General features: G+C 40.3%; 1 protein-coding gene across 1 annotated transcript in view; it reads left to right on the forward strand.

Annotated features, from left to right (window-relative positions):
* The window catches only part of LOC142100260 (inter-alpha-trypsin inhibitor heavy chain H3-like), an 83,288-nt gene that overhangs the window by 6,252 nt on the left and 56,862 nt on the right, over nucleotides 1-20,174 (forward strand). Inside the window, exons 3-7 of the mRNA XM_075184191.1 lie at nucleotides 174-284; nucleotides 6,365-6,490; nucleotides 11,916-12,026; nucleotides 14,981-15,149; nucleotides 18,792-18,908. Coding sequence (XP_075040292.1) covers nucleotides 174-284; nucleotides 6,365-6,490; nucleotides 11,916-12,026; nucleotides 14,981-15,149; nucleotides 18,792-18,908 — 634 coding nt within the window. The remainder of the gene's footprint in view (nucleotides 1-173; nucleotides 285-6,364; nucleotides 6,491-11,915; nucleotides 12,027-14,980; nucleotides 15,150-18,791; nucleotides 18,909-20,174) is intronic.

The raw sequence follows: 20,174 nt of genomic DNA on the forward strand, positions 1-20,174 counted from the left end.
ATAGACAGGGGTCCTTTCAAAAACTTTATTTGGAAAAATATCAAGCACTGGAAAATAAACCCCATTCCTGTACATTCAAAATTAGTAATTTTTCAATATAGTTTCCCTTCAGATCTATATAGATAACCTATTTAAACAAGTAACATTTCTTTTGTCTGTATCTCACATTTCAGATTAAAGTTGATATATATGAGCCACAAGGAATCAGCTTTCTAGATGCCCAAGCTTCCTTCATAAAGAATGACATGCTAGCGGCTATGAATAAATCTTTTTCTGGAGGAAAGGTAATATCTTAGTATTTAGAGAAAGCAGAGTAAATCATACATATTCAATTTACCTGTTGGAAACTTTCTTTAAGGTTGCTTTTGTTGAGTGTGTAATTTTTTACATTTAGTCTTAGTCATTCATTAAAAGAATTTACCTTTGTTCATAATGATCTAGAGGGGTCATGGTGCATAATATCTCAAATGATTTTGTGACACTCTTGGTCAGGTCTAGGTTGTCACTATCACTACAATGCTCAGATCCTTGAAGTCTGTCTGACTATGTGCTACTCAGCCCAGGGATACAGTGTCTAGCAAGGCAGATGGTTGTTCACCAGGGACCCCCGCAAGGATGTATGGATTTTGCAGCTTTTGTCCACAGGTCGCAGTCCTCTAAGTGAGTGCCAGACGAGACCAGTACAGAGAACCCAGAGGCTGGGAAAAGATGATGATCCAATAGAGACTAGAGAAGGCCTGATGGTATGAATTGGCTGCAGCAAATTAGGAGCACTGGATGGCTGCAGAAGTAGAGTCCACTTGGAAATTAATGCAGAGTCTGCTTGAACAAAAGGAGCAATGGTCTGCAGGAGGTATGGAGATCACCAGGGGCGGGCTGGCCCGGGGGGCAGGGGGGAAGCGCCCCCGCCAGGCCGCTCAATCAGACTGCCGCCCCCCGGATGCAATATACCCCATTTTCACCGGCAGCCACATCTGATGACATGAGATGCAGCCGCGTCAGTGCACAGGCGGCTGCATCATCAATGACGTGGCCGCATCCCGTGTCATGTGATGCTGCCGCCTGTGTGTCCCCCGGGCTTCCCTCTCCCAGCCCGCGCCTGGAGATCACTGTGAATAACGGCAGAGTTTCTGCAGATAAATACAGATAGTCTGTGATCCAAAGAGCAGCAGAGCAAATGGAGCCACGTCTGAATGCTGGAGTGATCTAAATCAAAGTACAGGCATCTTACCTGTGGAACAGGTGCCTTAAATATGCTGAGGGATAATTAGCCTCCCAATGAATGGGAGGAGAGGTGATAAAATCTGGGTTGAAAGTAGACTGACAGTGTCAGGGGAAGCCGCCGTGCCACAAAGCCAGGGAGCATGGGTAGGTGAGTGTGCTGGACCCCGGGTGATACGTCCGTGGGTCCCACGCATGACAGTACACTCCCTTTAAAGGTTTTGGGGGGGTACACATAGGACCGGGCTTCCTGTGGAGTTTGCATGGAACCTCTTACGTAAAGAGGGAACTTTGATGTGTGAGGAATTCACCCAGGAATATTGTTCTGGACCGAAGTCTTTCCAATCCACTAAATAATTGATTCTCCCCCTGGGAAGTTTTAGAGTCAAGGATTTGGCTGATTTCAAATTCTTGTCCTTGGAGGAGAAGAGAAGATTGATGACCAGAGGCTTCAATAGGGAAACATAAAAGGTGTTGGAAATACTGAGAGATTATGGAAGCTTCCATTTAAAAGAATCGTGATTGGTGAACTGCTGGATCTTAAACAGACTGATGAAGCATGGAGCGAAATTCATGCAGGGAACCTTCAAGTTAATGTTTTTTGTAGCAAACCAAACCCAATCTCCAACCTTCAGCGCAAGAACTGCTCGACACTTCTTATCAGTTAAAAGTTTATAGCAATCAGATGTTTTCTTGAGGCAACCACATACTTTGGACCAGATGGAAATAAAGTCACGGTGGAGTGCATCCACAACAGGTACCTTCTCAGAATTTGGGTAGAGAAGGATGGAGAGCTTAGACAATAGAAGAAGGCATATCTGAGGAAGATAAATGAAATAAATTATTATGAGCGAACTCAGCCCATGGTAGAAGATCAAACCAATTGTCATGGTTAGCGGAGGAGTACATTCCATTCTAATAAAGGTCTCAGGTCTTGATTGACCCTCTCCATTTGTCCTTTCGACTAAGAATGAAAGGTCACGGAGAAGCTCAATTGGATGCTGAAAAACTTGCAAAGAGCTCGCCAAAACTTAGGAACGAAATAACCCAAACTTTTTTCTGGATCCTTTTGTAGCACAGAACCGGAGACAATGTACCCAAGCTTGCAGAAGAGACAATTTTTCTGATGTCTGGAGAGCACTTCAGAAACCTGGATAGGGTAAGAGAGATCGAGAGAAAATGAGAATATCCAGATAAAACACAATGCAGGTGTGAAGAAATTCACAAACGTTGAAACAACACCGGAGCATTACAGAGTCTGACTCATAATGACCGTCATGAGTGTTAAATGTGGTCTTCCCCTCGTTACCACTTCAGATAAGGATGAGGTTATATGCTCCCCAGAGATTCATTTTATTGAAGATCTTAGCGCTCTTGATTCGGTAAAAAAGTTCTGTATTAATAGGATAGGATAAAGATTCTTTATAGTGATGGCATTGAGACCACAGTATTAAATACACGGCACAGGGTACCGAACTTTTTCTTAACAAAGAAGAAGCCTGCGTCAGCAGGTGAAGAAGATAGTTTGATAAACCCACATTAAAGATTTTCCTTGATGTGTTCAACCATGGCCTGGGTTTCTGGGAGAGAAAGAGGAAAAACCCGGCCCCTGGCCAGGCTGGAGGTCGACAGGACATCCCAGGGCCGATGAGGTGGAAGTAGTTCAGACTGATGTTTGTCAAAGAAATCTGTAAATGCTACATACTGAGGAGGGAGCACAGATTTGCCCATGCCAGACGAGGAGGTCACCAAGCGCAGAGGTATGATCTGAAGAAGGCATCACAACCTACAAGAATTTTGGAAGAGGACCAAACCACTTGAGGGGAGTGTAACTAAAGCCATGGGAGCACCAGGATGATAAGACTTGTAGTCTGGAACAACACTAAAGGTAATTTGTTATTGGTGTAAAGTCTCAACTTGGAGAGTAAGTGGTTTGTCTCAGGATGACACTATTGCAAATGCGAGAGCCATCAATAGCAGTGACGACCATTGGAATCTCCAAGGGAACCGTAGGCAGGGACCACTGGAACACTAGAGAAAGAGAAATAAAGTTCCTGGCCACGCCAAAGTCCAAGAAAGCCGAGGAGTCATGCTTACCAGAGGGACAGTAGAGTGTGACTGGAAAGGAACAAATTGATTGATTGGAAGGATTAGGAGAGGATTTAGACAACCCCAGCCTCACCTCTTCAGAGTAGGTTAGGGCCTGGCATTTCCCGAGCGTTTAGGACAGGAATTAAGCCAGTGCCCAGGATCTGCATAGTAAATGCAAATATTAATCTTTAGTCTCCTTTCATGTTCCTCCGGAGTAAGGGAAGAGCGAACCAGTTGCATGGGTTCATCGGAGGAAGCAAGAGGTTGGAAGTGAGTTGTCAGCTTGATAGTAGGGTAATGGGTTGTGTCCTTCTCAGACGATTTCTCTCAGAAGCGGAGATCTACCCGATTTCAAAGAGAGATTAAGGCATCCAGGGCAGGTGGTAACTCCTGGGATGCCAAGACTTCCTTTATTCGGTCAGAGAAAACCTGCCAGAACAGCGCTACTAATGCATTGTTGTTCCACTGGAGATTAGATGACAATGTGGGGCAGCACGGTGGTGTAGTGGTTAGCACTTCTGCTTCACAGCACTGGGGTCATGAGTTCAATTCCCTACCATGGCCTTATCTGTGCGGAGTTTGTATGTTCTCCCTGTGTTTGCGTGGGTTTCCTCTGGGTGCTCCGGTTTCCTCAAACACTCCAAAAACATACTGGTAGGTTAATTGGCTGCTATCAAAATTGACCCTAGTCTCTCGCTCTGTCTGTGTATGTGTGTATGTTAGAGAATTTAGACTGTAAGCTCCAATGGGGCAGGGACTGACGTGAATGACTTCTCTGTACAGCGCTGCGGAATCAGTGGCGCTATATAAATAAATGATGATGATGATGATGAATGTGTGGAACTGAATGACATAGTGGGTGATGGATTGGGATCCTTGGTGAAGCCTTAAAATACTGGATGCCGCAGAGGTGACTAACAGACTTACCTGCTCCACACTCCAGTGCTGCTCGTTTGTGTGGATCCCGGCACTTCCGCATAGCAGGTCAAATGACCCATCTGTCAGGTGGGTATTTTGAATGCTTGCACTATTGAATGCTTGCACTATTGAGACGCTGCACTGACACTCTGTCTGTGTCAATGATATGTTGTTGCTGTGCGTCTCACTCTCCTTTCTAGTTAGCCTTGCTTCTTCCTTGCTCCTTGTGAGTGTTTCTCTGCTGGACCTTCTTTGTACTGTTCCCTGCCTGTCTGACCCTGAGCTGCTGGATCTCCTGTGCACCGAACTTCGCTTATCTGATTACCTATTGCTAGATCACATTTGTATCGAACTTGGCTTGTCCGACTACGCATTGCTGGATCACTTGTGCACCGTTGTTAGCTTGTCTGACTATGCATTGCTGGATCACCTGTGTACCAAATTTGCCTTGTCTGACCATTCTATGCCTGACTACTCGTGTACATGATCCTAACCTGTCAGTACTCGCTGTGCCAGATTCCATGTACCAGATCCTTGTCTGCATGTTCATTCTGTGCTTCATCCGGTGTTCCTGATCCCAGTGCTTTCACTATCTCTGCGCTATCTTCTGGGTACATCATTCACCCTTTAGGCCTAGTGTTAAATCCTGAGACAGGCCAGAAGGCAGCGATCTGTGAGTTTTTGGCAGTAAAGACCCTCCCACCTTGCGGCGGTTCTTGGTGAACACCAGGGAACTCGATAGACTCTGCATCCCTGATCTGCCATTTGGGATTAGCACTGGCTTATCTTCCTGAGAGCTTACGAGTGACTCATGCATGCTTGTCAAAAATTTTACGAAAGCCACATAAAGGAAGTGCTATCACTTAGTAGGGGGTCATTCCACTCCCAGAGAGGTGAGGGTCAGGCTAAGGCTTGACCTGATAACAGCAAGATAATGTAGGCCACCTTTGCCCTGTCAGTAGGAAAATTTTGTGGTTGGAGTTCAAACTGTATTGAACACTGGTTCACAAAACCCTGACAATTTTTGGGGTCTCTGTCAATCTTAGAGGCTAAAGGTTAATGAACAGTAGAAGAGGCAGTTGAATCCCCTACAGGAGGATGAACTTCGACAGCCGGTGGAGCAGAGAGATCAATGAGAGCAGACTGGAGGATTTCCAAATGAGATGCCAAGGCTTTACGGCACTGTAAAAAATTACGTTGGGTGGCAGCCTGCTGCTGCACTCTGCCCACAAGGTGTTGCAGTAAATCTTTCTGGGTGGTTCTCCTGAGGGATCTATATTATGGCCTGTTCTTACAGTCACAATCACTATGATGGTCAGATCCTTGAAGCCTGTCTGGCTTCGCACTACTCAGCCCAGAGGAGCGGAGTCTAACAAGACAGATGGTTTTTACCAGGGACCCCTGCAAGAAGGTATGGACTTTGCGGCCACAGGTCGCGGTCCTCTGAGTGTGTGCCAGAGAAGACCACTAGGGAGAACCCAGAGGCTGGGAAAAGATGATGATCCAATAGAGACTGGAGAAAGCCTGATGGTCTGAAGTGGCTGCTGGAAATTAGGAGCACTAGAGGACGGCAGAAGTAGAGTCCACTTGGAAATGGCTGCAGAGTCTGCCAGAACCCAAGGAGCGATGGTCTGCAGGAGGTATGAAAACCAATGAGGACAACAGCGGAGCTGCTGGACACAAGGAGCGATAGGCTGTGGCAGATATGGCGACCACTGTGGATAGTTTCCGGAAGTAAGGAGTGATAGTCTGCAGCAGATATGTAGACCACTGTGGTTAGCAGACTGACGGCGTCAGGAGGGTCATCGTGTCACGGAGCCGTCAAAAGGCTCACGGAGCGTGGGTAGTTGAGTATGCCAGACTCCGGGCATTAGGTCAGCGGGTCCGACATATGACATAGGTAATCTGACTCTGCAGCTGTTGTGGATGCTGGTTCTTGTAGATTTTCAAAATCTGGAGACTCAAAAGTTGCCTACCTGTTATTGCACCCTGTAACCATTTTGCCTAAAATCTTACTGTGATAAATCATATTCTTAATCCCTAAATTGGCCATACTAAGTGCTATATTGTGGTTTTGATGGCGTTCCGAACAAAAGTAGATAATGTAATAATTTATTTTTTGTTTTGTTTTTAGGGCCATGTTTCTTTTAAACACACAATAGATCAGCAATGTGAATGTGGTCACAATCCAAATACTTTGCTGAATGATGATTTTATTGTGACGTATGATATTAATAGAGATTCCCCTGGAAACATACAGGTGAGGTTTATTGTTTAAAGGAGTTTCAGATTCTTATGAAAATACATTCTGTCAATAGGTTAACTAGAAAGCAACAAAATGTAATTACTAAAGCAGAACTAATAAAAATACTAATATATTATAATAATAAAAAAACAAAAAGTTTGACATTGAAAGTAATAATACATGATATTTAGCAAATTAAGTTTAAAAATGTTTTAATATGTGTTTTGTATGATAATCCTCAACTTCAGCCATGTGTTACCAGGAGGTAGATTTTAGTAAATGGCTAAACCTCTGAACAATAGAAACAGTGAATGTCATTTATCATCATCATCATCATCATCATTTATTTATATAGCGCCACTGACTCCGCAGCGCTGTACAGAGAACTCATTCACATCTGTCCCTGCCCCATTGGAGCTTACAGTCTAAATTCCCTAATATAGATACATTTACTATATGTATCATTTATACGGTGCATAGCATTTTTATTTTTCCAATTTCTGAAAGATTTACAGGTTAGTGCAAGTACAAATGCATGACCATTGCCATATTCACCAAGTTCAATGCTTTGCAGGACACTGTAGGAACTTATGGAAACTTTCAATGTGCATGACCTTAAAACTGAAAACCATATCACAAAACACTGGTTATTACCAGAGTAAACTCACAATCATTTTTAGCGTTTTATTTTCTTAAAAAAAATTCTGCTTGTTTCAAGCTATTTTTGTTTAATACAACATAGTGAAATATAATACTACATGGAAATAATCATCTATTAGACAACTTGGCTCCTGCCTAGGGCACAGTGAGCACGGAGGGGCCCAGATTACTCTAACGAATTTTGCGTGTGTCTTTTTACAAATGGAGGGGCAAAGGACCAGTATCGTTCCTAGGGTCCATCATCATCATCATCATCACTTATTTATATAGTGCCAGCAAATTCTGTAGCGCTTTACAATTGGGAACAAAAATTAATAAAACTATACTGGGTAATACATACAGACAGAGAGGTAAGAGGGGCCTGCTCGCAAGCTTAGAATCTATGGGACAATGGGAGTTTGAAACACAAGGGCACGTGCTACATCATATTGCACATTAGACCAGCTAGAATACAAAGGTAAAAAGTATTGAGTGGGCTGTGTGATCAGTCACACAGCAATGTTTGTAAGAGGGTTGTTGTCTTGTGTTAGCTGTGTAGAGGGTGGTAATAGGGTAATCTACAGAGATTAAGATGCTTGTGGAGGAATTTCATAAGCTTGTCTGAAGAGGTGGGTTTTCCGAGAACGCTTGAAAGTTTGAAGACAAGAGGAAAGTCTAACTGTGTGAGCGAGGGAATTCCACAAAGTGGGTGCAGCCCGAAAAAAGTCCTGTAACAGGGAATGGGAGGATATGATATGAGTGAAAGAGAGACGCAGATCTGGTGTAGAACGGAGGTGTCGAGTTGAGAAATATTTTGAGACAAGTGAGGAGATGTATGTCGGTGCAATTTTGTTGACCTTGTATTTTAGTAGAAGAATTTTATATTGGATTCGTTGAAAAGCAGGCAACCAATGTAGAGACTGACAGAGTAGCTCAGCAGTGGAAGAATGGTTTGCAAGGAAAATCAATCTAGCCGCTGCGTGCAAAATAGATTGTATGAGTTCAAGTCTGATTTTGGGAGGACCAGTAAGGAGGGAATTGCAATAGTCGATGCGGGAGTTGATGAGTGCATGTATTAAGGTTTTTGCAGTGTCTTGTGTGAGATATGTGCGTATTCTGGAAATGTTCTTTAGATGTATGTAACATGATTTAGTTATAGAGTCGATATGGGGAACAAAGGATAGCTGTGAGTCAAGCATCATACCTAGGCAGCGAGCTTGCGGGGTGGGATTTATGGTCAAGTTATCAACAGAAATAGAAATGTCAGGCAGGAAGCTTCTGTTTTTGGGTGGGAATATTATTAATTCAGTTTTTGAAAGATAGAGTTGTCAAAAAGACATCAAAGATGAAATGGCAGAAAGACAGTCAGTAACGTGAGACAACACAGATGGTGAAAGATCAGAAGAGGATAGATAGATTTGTGTATTATCCGCATAGAGATGATACTGAAATCCAAAGGAGCTTATTAGTTATCCAAGATATGTGGTGTAGATAGAGAGTAGCAGATGTCCTAGGACTGAGACTTGTGGTACTCCAACTGATAAAGGAAGCGAAGCAGAGGTGGATCCAGAGAAATTAACACTGTTAAGTAGGATGAGAACCAGGACAGGACAGTGCCTTCAAGACTTACGGATTGTAGTGTTTCTATAAGGAGAGAGTGGTCAACAGTGTCAAATGCAGCAGAGAGATCCAGGAGAAATATAAGAGAGTAATGGCCTTCAGTTTTTCTTGTGATCAAATCTTTGACAACCTTGGTCAGCGCAGTCTCTGTGAAGTGTTGAGATCGAAAGCCTGACTGACGAGAATCAAGTAGGATTTTTCCTGTAAGAAAGTGTGTAAGGCGAGTGTAGGCAATTCTCTAGAAAAGCTTGGTCGGGTATGGGAGCTGGGAGATGGGGTGGTAATTTGAGAGAGAGTTTGTGTCAGAATTTTGTTTTTCAAAACAGGAGTAATCACTGCATGCTTGAATAGTAATGAAAAAATACCAGTAGAGAGAGAGATTACAGCTTTTAATTAGAGATGGAATGAGCACAGGAGACAGGGACCTACCAATTTGTGAGGGTATGGGATCAAGAGAACAAGAGGTAGAGTAGGAAGATGAGAAGAGAGTAGAAACTTCCTCTTCATTTGTTGGATCAAATGAAGAGAGAGTGTCAGAGGGTGCTACAAAAGAATTGAGCTGATTTCTTGTCGAGGGAGATGATACCATTTCAAGTCTGATCTTATCTATTTTGTCCTTGAAATAGGAAGCAAGATCCTGGGCACTGATGGTAGTCAGAGGGTTTGGGGTGGGAAGATTGAGTAGAGATTTAAATGTGTTAAAAAGGCGTTTGGGGATAAAAGCCTGAGGATAGATGAGAGATTAGAAGTAAGTTTTTTTGCAGTGTCAGGAGAATTTCTATAGGAGTGGTAAATAGCAGTATATGTGATGAAATCATTAAAGGTACAAGATTTACGCCAGTGAAGTTCTGCTTTACAAGAAAGTTTTTGTAGAGTTTGAGTTGCTTTAGTGTGCCATGGTTGGCAACGAAGTCTACGCGTAGTATGTAGAGTTGCTGGAGCCACTTGTTCAAGGGCAGTTGGTAGGGTTTAGTGAAAATGGGGTACTCTCCAATCAGGGGAGGAAAAAGTAGAAATTGGGGAGAGAGGTGGAAAACTGTTGAAGATCAATAGAGTTGATATTCCTGCGCTTGTGAGGAAGCTTGAAAGAGTTTGACACTGGGGAGGGTAAAGAACGGGGGGTGAGCGAGTTGCTAATAAGGTGATGAACCGAGAGGGGGAAAGCCGTGTTAAGGAAATCTGAACCTTAGCATAGTCTAGAGAACACAAGATCAAGACAGTGGCCATCCTGATGAGTAGCGGATTCAATCCACTGGGAGAGATCAAGTGATGATGATAGAGAGAGTAGTTTGGAAGCAGCATTGGAACATGACTTACGAATAGAGATGTTAAAATCATCCATGAGTGATGGTGGGGATGTCAGAGGATAAGAAGTTAGGGAGCCATACAGAGAAGTATTCAAGTTTGTTACAAACAGAACGTACATTCCAAAGGGCACATTTAAAGGACTTTGGAAGAGAGGGGAGACAGGTCATGCGTTTGAGGTTTGTTGGATTTCGGTAGTGTTCAGATATATTTGTGTGGGAGAAGTGAGGGGGACCTGGATTAGATGATATATCACCAGCTAATAGAAGCAGGGAGGAAGAAAGGTAGGAAATATGATTGTAAGATGTGTTGCCTTTTGGTTTCTGGTGACAGGATGAGGCTGTTAACGTTATTGAATTTAAATAGGAAAAGAGTTCATGAGTGTTAAGTAGAGGTGAGTGAAGTAATAAAGTGGCAATGTGGTGTGTATTGCAAGATGGGTGAGGGATGATATAGCCCATGGGATCTTAATCAGATTTTGTGCCTTTGTATGACACATGTATGTAATGCCTATATTTTACTGCATTGGATACCTGCGGCTTCTTGGAGCAATTAAATCTATTTACATGTTAATGCACATTTGGGGGTAAATGTATCTAACTATGAGTTTTCCGGTGGGTTTGAAAAGTGGAGATGTTGCCTATAGCAACCAATCAGATTCTAGCTATCATTTTGTAGAATATACTAAATAAATGATAGCTAGAATCTGATTGGTTTTTCAAACCCGCCAGAAAACCCTCAGCTTGATACATTTACCCCATGGACTTGTTTTAATTTTTACTTTAAATCAGCACGCACCCGTCAATTCTGGTGGTGGATTTTTCAGCCTCATTTATGGTCCAAACAGAACTCCAGAATCCTGTACATTTAGACATAACTTCAGACATATAGAATCTGCACTAGTATCAGCTCAGTTAAATATCGTATTCAATAAAATGATTCTCATGTTTGCAGGTCTTCAATATGTAAAGGCACACCTTGCTCCCATACATTCCCTCACTCCCCTGCTGCGCCTATCGATAGGCTCAAGATTTGCTCATTCTGTGACAGTAACCACCTTGTTGCCCAAGTAGATTCACAAACATATAAATGAGCACTGCCAATTTGTGCTTCTGATGCTCTGCAGATCCATTTTGTAAATTACTGTCTATGGGCCTGATTCATTAAGGAATGCTAAGCAAAAAATTGAGTACGTTTTCTGGACACAACCATGTTGCTATGCAAGGGGTGCAAATGAATTTATAATTTTGCACATAAGGAAAATACTGGCTGTTTTTTCATGTAGCACACAAATACTTGTTAGCTACACTGAAATTTGAAGCTGATCTATGACATGCCTTCTCCCCCCTCCAATGCAACATGGTTTTGCATTACTTGCTTACTTTTGCTTAACTTCCCTTGAAATTCAGAACTAGAACACTGGCAACTTGCATCCTGGGGGTAAATGTATTAATGTCCGGATTCTTCAACTCCGGCGTGTTCAGCGTCTTCGGCGATTAAATTTAAAGTGGAGCTGCCTTGTAAAGGGAAACTTCCCTTTACAATGCAGCGCCGCTTTAAATTTAATCGCCGAAGACGCTGAACACGCCGGAGTTGAAGAATCCGGACATTAATACATTTATCCCCTGGTGTACAAACAAAACAGAATGTCCCAAAAAAGGCAGCAATTGACATTCAAGTAGCCCTTTGCTCCTGTAAAGAATGTATTTTACAAGAGGCATTCACCCCATATTCCAAATTTAAAGAGGTAGACCATTACTTTGCAAAACTTTCACTAGTCTGGACTCATATTTAAAGTAAAAATCTGTGTACCTTTTTTAACATGATATATTTATTTATATTTATAACATCTCTGTTATGGTTATTTTTATTTTAGGGTTTCAAAGGACATTTTGTTCATTTTTTTGCACCCATAAAATTGACTGGTATACCAAAAAATACCATTTACGTCATCGACACAGGTACACCAATGTGGTTTATGCAAAAGGTAAGGTGATAATTTTTACAGGAATTACAATACATTTGCTGACAGTAAGCTAACCTGTATAGTGAACTCTTTCTTATATTTTTTGGGGATTGTGTATTATTCTGTATAGCTTTGTACAAAAGTGCAAAAGAGGCGCCGAAATAATGAAGTATCTTTTAGTGTTCCTACTGTTTCTTTTGCAGGGGCAGGCTGGGCTTGGGGGATCCCATGGTGGGCTACCTTGGGCTGGTTCACTGGGCCACCTGCATTTTTTTTCCCTTTAAAATAGGCTGCTGAGTCGAGTCTTGCCAGCCATCTCCTGTTCTTATGTGTACAAATGTCTCAGAGTATAAAATTACAAATTGCTGTAATGGCAGCACCAACAATAATCTCATCTTTTAAGTAAGAAGGCCATAAGAAGTACATGTATTATTAAATGGTCTATAGACTTTATACCATGTACATCTGATTGCTTCCTTATTTGGGCTTTTGTTAACACTACAATTTAAGACATTTCACAGACTGACATCTGACAAGCAACAGGATTTTTAGAAGGCAGAATCTCTGTTGTTGAAGTAGTGAAGAATTAAATGTTTCCCCCAAAAATGTGATTGTTGTAATTTTTGTGGGACTGTAGATATTTATATGTATATTGCTATAGTACCATTTTAATAAACTTTCTACATTTTGTTTATTCTGTATATTTTTCACTTATAATGAGGTTGTAGCTATTGGTGCAATATAACTGAACAGTGATATTCAATCCTTTGGCTCACCACAAAGCAGAGCCCTAACTAATATATACAGGATAGTACTTCACTAGAAAAGTGAGATGTATAAATTGGAGTTTAACACAGCTTTTGCTATTTAAATTAAGAGACAAAACATATACATAATAGCAAAAAGCAAATTATGAGGTTTGTGATTGGTGGTTGAAAGAAAGAATAGTATAATTCAAATTTAAATTAGCAATATAAGTATTTAATTGTTCAGATAATACCATTCGGAATTGATAAATATGGAAAATTTAGATCCTTATTTAGCAACCGTGATATAGACTAAACACACAGAGAGGGGAATTCAATTGGCTGCGTTACTTGAAAAACTAACGTGGCCTACACACTATTACCGTTATTACGGTAATAGTGCGCGTAAATACCATTATTACGGTAGTTTTAATGTCGGCTTTTTGCTCACAGCTCCCTGAAATCCGGGTTAAACCATCCGTTAAAACGGTAATAGCTTTAACACGGCGGTATGGGTGAAATTATGAAAATTTAGCAACCAAACAGATTCTAGCTATTATAAAATGTACTAGATAAAAGATAGACAGAATGTGATTGGTTGCTATGGGCAACACCTCCACTTTTCTTTTTTAAAAGTTTTAGTATAGTTGCGCCTTAGTTTTTAGACCCGCAAACCCCACATATACAGTATGTTTTTTCTTCGCATTTTCGTTCTTTAAATGGTAAGTTTGGTACCTTTTAAACATGTGTTCTTTTTCTTAGCGATCAGCCTACAAAATATTATCTCCTTTTCAAAAGCTCTCTGGTTGGCAAACAAAAATGGCTGTCAGACACAGATAATCTGCTACACAGAAACCAAAATATGTATAGAAATATTAAAGTGCTATCTATCTCTCATAGACCTTAGTCTCTATTATAATAGCAATGCAAATATTTATATTCAATTGGGTGACTGGATGTTATCCGTAGATTTTAAACCATGTGATCTAAATATAAATACAGAATAAACAATAATAGTGCAACACTATATAAACCAGAAAAATGTCATATTCTTAAATGTCCAAATCAATGTAAAAAATAAGTGGTTAATATTGTTCATCCAGGTGGTGTTTTCCCTCTCTTGAGTGAACTTACAAAACATAAACTTGTAACCAAAGCATCATAACGTGCAAACTTGTGGATCCCCTTCCAGAGTGGACACTCCTCAAGATAGTACACTTATTAAACATAATCTTGAAATGCATAAGTCCCGCCCACATACCCACCCAACATTAATCGGAGCACCTATAAATAACATGAGACATGCCAGACCTCCACACACACCTCCCTGAAGAAGTCAGGTCATCAGTGACAAAACATTTCGGACCACGCATCTTCGTCCCCCCCACGCCACACACCAGCAAGAAGCTGGTTCTGGGTTCACTAAACAATTTAAACACGATTGCCGGATTTCACTTTCATCCACTCCTGACATTTGGATCAACTAGAGTGTGCACATGCTGCCGCACAGGATAGACTTTATTTCTGACTGCAATTAGGGTCTTTATTGACTAATAAAGAAATAGAGACTGAGTGGGTATGCACTCAGTTACTGCATCCATATAGATGTACCTTTTTGATGTATCATAGTTTATATTCCATTATGTGATGTGTGTAGTTAGAATAAAGTTTGTTATTCTTTAATCACATATTCATCCTCCTTTTTATATTTTTATTTTTAATTTTTTTAATTTAAATAAAGGCATTTTTTTATCTCTTTAACTAACTTTGTACACCTCTCGTACCTAGTGAACTACTATTCAGTATGTAATTATTGGTGCAGGTAAAGGGAAACTGTATAAGAAATAATTTGCACGAAAAGGGACTCCTTGAGAATTGTTTTTGATCAGGAAGGTGGAGGGGTCACATTAAAACAGTTTGATATATATTCCATGTATAAGACATGAAAGTATGCAATGCTCAATGATATACTAAATACATACCTTTCAGTGGGTAGAAGGAGCAGAACAATATTCAGTAGAAAGGTTAGTAATCTAATAATCTGCTGATCAGTAATAGTGTAAAAAGAAGACTCTGCAATATATAGTGGTGAACTAGGAGGTTCTGTATGGTACAAGTTTAAAAGGTCAGTTCCTGCAAGGAGTAAATGTAATTCTTCACTTCCTGATAAATCTTTGCATATAGATAATTATAACTGTATTAAAAATTAACTAATGTATCTACATTTAGATAAAAAAAGCCCTGTTTACTACTCTGAAGGATACTGCGGAGTATGATTACATAAATTTCATACTGTTTCACTATTACACTGAAATCTGGAAGGATTCTTTTGTCAAAGCGACTCCGAAGAACATTGAAGAGGCCAAACAATTTGTCAAATCTATTACTATGCGTGGTCGTAAGTAAATTTCAGTTTTAAAAAAAAATATTCCTTCTGTGACTGTTAATTACAGATATGCCAACTTTTAAGATTTCTCCCCCGGGAGATCCGGGGGAGAAGTCATGTGACATGGGCTAGGAGAACGGCGTGACATTGTCACGTCACCATAGCCCCGCCCACACTACTAAAAAAAACTATTAATAAATAGTACACCCGCAATATATGAGTGACTATTTACAACCGTTTACCCATACTTGGTGAATGGATGATAATAACTAAAAATGTAAGACGTTCTATTATAGTGGGATTCTGATAATTATATTGGATCCTGATGTGTATTGTGGTATCTAACATACTAACTTCCTATGGTTAAATATTGACCAACATATTCTTTCACACAATAGGGAAAGTCCATCATAAAGGATTATCACATTAGAATTGTACAAGTGTCCTTGTGAATTAGACATCTTCCTTCTGAGGATTACGGATCTGGAAGGAATTTGTAGGACAACATGTGACAAAACCATACCTTTCAAGATAGTTCCTCTTTTTATGACCCCTTACCTCATAGGAAAATGATCTGCCTTAATATTATATGTATCACTATCATATGATACTGTGTATGCCGACCGTCTATTGGGTATTTCTGTTTTAATTCACAACACACTACCATTTTTTAAATATTTTGCTGCTTTTTTAAACTATTCAATAAAAGTTAGGTTTTCATTTTATTTTGATTAAGATTCAGGATATGGTTCCTTAACATATTTACTACTCTCCAGGGACTGGAGTGCCTCTTTTGTTCTGTTTTCTTTTTTCTTTTGTATAAAATGTAGTTACCTAGCTGTCTTTGCTGAGTCTTCCTTCTCTGTTATTAGGATTCAGGCACACAGCTGGCCTGAGGAGGGTTCCTTTTAGTTCGAGGTGAACATTGTCCTCTTTTACGAGGAGGCATGGGCAACAGTAATACCTCCTAAATGCACCATTGTAGCAGGAAATAGAACATTTCAACAATCACTTTTATACCTGGGGCTGGAAGAGGACGCCCTTTGAAGTGAATACAGATCATGTACTAGCTACCTACAGGGATGACTTTAATGACAAGGGCTTTGATGTAGTATATCAGTATACAGTATTTACCAACCTGACCCCTTTTCAAGTGCACAGCCTACCTGGACTCCTGAGCATTAACACCTGATTATTACTGACTTTTCGGGACCTACTGGATAGCTAGAACTGCTGATAATCTTCATAGAAGAGCAAAGGACTTACAGACATCAGATGAGACTCCGCTATCACTACTAATTTCAAAACACACTTTGAGATCAGAGTCAGAACTAGCGAGCTGTGGGCCCCTGTGCAGGGAAGCGGGGAGGAGGGAACTGGGGCCCACAGCTTGCTAGTTTTCCATGCAGCTGACCCCATTATCTCCATGGGCCCCATAGCACCGCACTTGCTGCACCAATGATATTTCCTCCACTGCTTGAGATACTGCCTACAATAAAATTTTAAGTGACCACAAAAATGATTGCAGACTGTCAGAATCAATTACATTTGCAATTGAACATCAGCCATGCTACATGGAAATTCTAGTATTAAAAAATGAACTTGAATGAAAATGGCCATTGCGTGGGGTTTCTCTAAACAAGGCCTCGCCAACCTGTGGCTGTACAGGTGTTGTGAAACTACATGTCCCAGCATGGTTTGCCAGTAGATAGACAGCTGATTGCTGGCAAGGTATGCTGGAAATTGTAATTTCATTGTACCCGAAGAGCCAGAGAAAGAGGGCCTGCTCTAAACAGTATATTATAAATGCAGCTCCTCAGAGTGGAGTTCTTGCAAGAAATAAACTCTAAACTCTAACAGTATTGATAATGTAGTACTAGACTTAAAATGACATAACTAAAAATAAAAATGTGTAAAATAGAGATTATATATCAATTCTATATGCAATTGTTTGGTAAGAAAATGTTTATCTTGTTTGCTTTTTTAAATGAAAGTCATCCTTTTTAAATCAGGAGTATATTGAATGTATCCATTGCAAGTACACTTAGCTATGAATTCATGTATTACTCTATGAATGAGTGTTCGGTCTTTCATATACCACATTGACAATAGGCATCGAGTCATTTTATACTCGTCTGAGCTGACCAACATCAGTTAGTCAATGAATACATCACTCAATATCAAGCGCTGGATATAGTCATATGTTTTTCCAGTTATAACAAACAATGAATAAATACAATCAATAACACACATGACATTATTACTTTTTATTGCAAATCTATAGAATCTCAGGACAAATAACATTGAATCATACAATGATCAGCCACAACATTAAAACCACTGACAAGTGAAGTGAATAACATTGATTATCTTGTTACAATGGCACCTGTCAAGGGGTGGGGTATATTAGGCAGCAAATGAACACTCAGTTCCTGAAGCTAATGTATTAGAAGCAGGAGAAATGGGCAATTGTAAGGATCTGAGCAACGTTGATAAGGGGCAAAATTGTGATGGCTAGATGACTGGGTCAGAGCATCTCGAAAACGGCAAGTCTTGTTGAGTGTTCCCAATATGCAGTGGTTAGTACCTACCAAAAGTGGTCCAAGGAAGGACAACCGTGAACAGGCGACAGGGTCATGGGCGCCCAAGGCTCATTGATGGACATGGGGAGCGAAGACTAGCCCAACTGGTCCATGTCTCACAGAAGAGCTACTGTTGCACAAATTGCTGAAAATTTTAATTCTGGCTATGATAGAAAGGTGTCAGCACACAGTGCAATGCAGCTTGCTGTGCATGGGGCTGCATTGCAAGTGCCCATGCTGACCCCTGTTCACCACCAAATACACCTATAATGGACACATGAGCACCAGAACTGGACCATGGAGCAATGGATGTAGGTGGCTTGGTCTGATGAATAACGTTTTCTTTTACATTATGTGTATGGCCAGGTGCGTGTGTGTTGTTTTTCCAGGGAAGTGATTGCACCAGGATGCACTATGGGAAGAAGGCAAGCCGGCATAGGCAGTGTGATGGTCTGGGCAATGTTTTGCTGGGAACCCTTTGGTATTCATGTGGATGCTACTTTGACACATACCACCTGCCAAAACATTGTTGCAGACCAAGCACACCCCTTCATGACAATGGCCTTTTTCAGCAGTACAATGCGCCCTGCCACACTGCAAAAATTGTTCAGAAATGGTTTGAGGAACATGACAAAGAGTTCAAGGTGTTAACTTCGCCTCCAAATTCCCCAGATCTCAATCCGATCGAGCATCTGTGGGATGTGCTGGAAAAACAAGTCTGAGCCATGGAGGCCCCACCTCACAACTTACAGGACTTAAAGGATCTGCTGATTTCATCTTTGAGCCAGATGCTACAGGACATCTTCAGAGGTCTTGCAGAGTCCATGCCTCAATGGGGTAGACCTGTTCTGGCAGCACGAGGGGGACCTACACAATATTAGGCAGGTGGTTTTAATGTTGTGACTGATCGGTGTATAAGCCTCAATATGTTTTCTGAAATACATGTACTTATAATCACAGTTATGCAATTTCATGCAACACTTCAGCTTCACTAAGGCACCCCCTGTTGTTAAAACATGTATGAAGTAACTAGTTTTTGTAGTTAATTATTGAAAATATTTTTTTATTCTAGAAACAAGCATTAATGATCCTCTGCTGAAGGCTGTCGAGCTATTGAATAAAGCGCATCTATCTAAAGAGGTTCCTGAGAGAAGTGTTTCACGAATTATTCTGCTGACTGATAACACATGTATGTAAAATACTATAATGTTTCTTCTAATTCAAGTGTAATCCTTCTGTTTACCAATTCCTGTATCTTAACAATATGGATATGTATGGTAGGTCTAGTGATAACTAGCAATTTTTATAACCTACTTCTAAAATATAACTTCCAAAGAAACTTCTTCAGATGCCTCTCCTGGGACCATGTCCTAAAAAAGTGGAAATGCATGTATGTCCCTGTTATATGCATGTTCTGTTTTCTCAAGTGTACATTGTTGTGGAGCACTGTGGCTCCAGACAAGTCTACGACACAATAATAATACACGATGATGATGTGCTATTACCTGATTGCGTACTGACCCTCTAACTCAGAGGCTCTCAAACCCAGTACTCAAGAGCTACCAACAGGTCATGTGTTCAGGATTTCTGTCTGCAGAAACAGGTGGGAAAATATTGTCTACTTTAAAACTGAATTTGACTTCTCCCATATAGACAACTAGTAATACCAACATATAGAATAAAAATACATAATTAAATCAGATACCACTAAAATAACATAAATTATGTGAAATAAATAGAAATAAAATAATCATAATAAAAAATAGTAAATGTAAAAATAAAAATAAAATATAATAAATAATAAATAAAAATAAAACTGAAAAAATGATAATATAAAATAAAAAATAAAATGATACTAATATAAACTAAAACTAAATAAGATGGCTAATATAAATACATTATATTGTGTACAAATAGGGTAATACAACTTTTTCATTTACTACTAACACTATCAAGCCACATCTCTATGTTATCTGTACAATATCCGAACAATTTTACTACAATTTTACTACACTATTGTGGAGTGTAAGTATACGCACTTGTTACCCTTGACGTAAAACTGGCACACATTCTAGTGATGTACATCTGGATTCATCTTGAGATGCATGTGACTGATAATATGCAAATGTGTCTCTTCCTGCTTACGTTCAGGGTGCAAATGCATTAAACTCTACATGAGCCCCAATGTTCCCATTTTTTAATTAAAGCATTAGGAATGCAGTTAAAACACCAAACATTGATTAAACAAACATTACCTAATTTTTCTTGACCTTAACTTATTTCACATATTAACACAATCAGTTGCCCCTCAGAAGGGAGATAACCTAACTTGAGGAGCCAGTCATATTCCTCCCCACATAACCATGGGCCTGATTCATTAAGGATCTTAAATGAAGAGGTATCTAAGGTACCCTTAGATTGTACGCTCCTCTGAGCAGGGCCATCTCTCCTCCTG

Source organism: Mixophyes fleayi, chromosome 8, assembly GCF_038048845.1.
Source record: "Mixophyes fleayi isolate aMixFle1 chromosome 8, aMixFle1.hap1, whole genome shotgun sequence".
NCBI classification, from domain to species: domain Eukaryota; kingdom Metazoa; phylum Chordata; class Amphibia; order Anura; family Limnodynastidae; genus Mixophyes; species Mixophyes fleayi.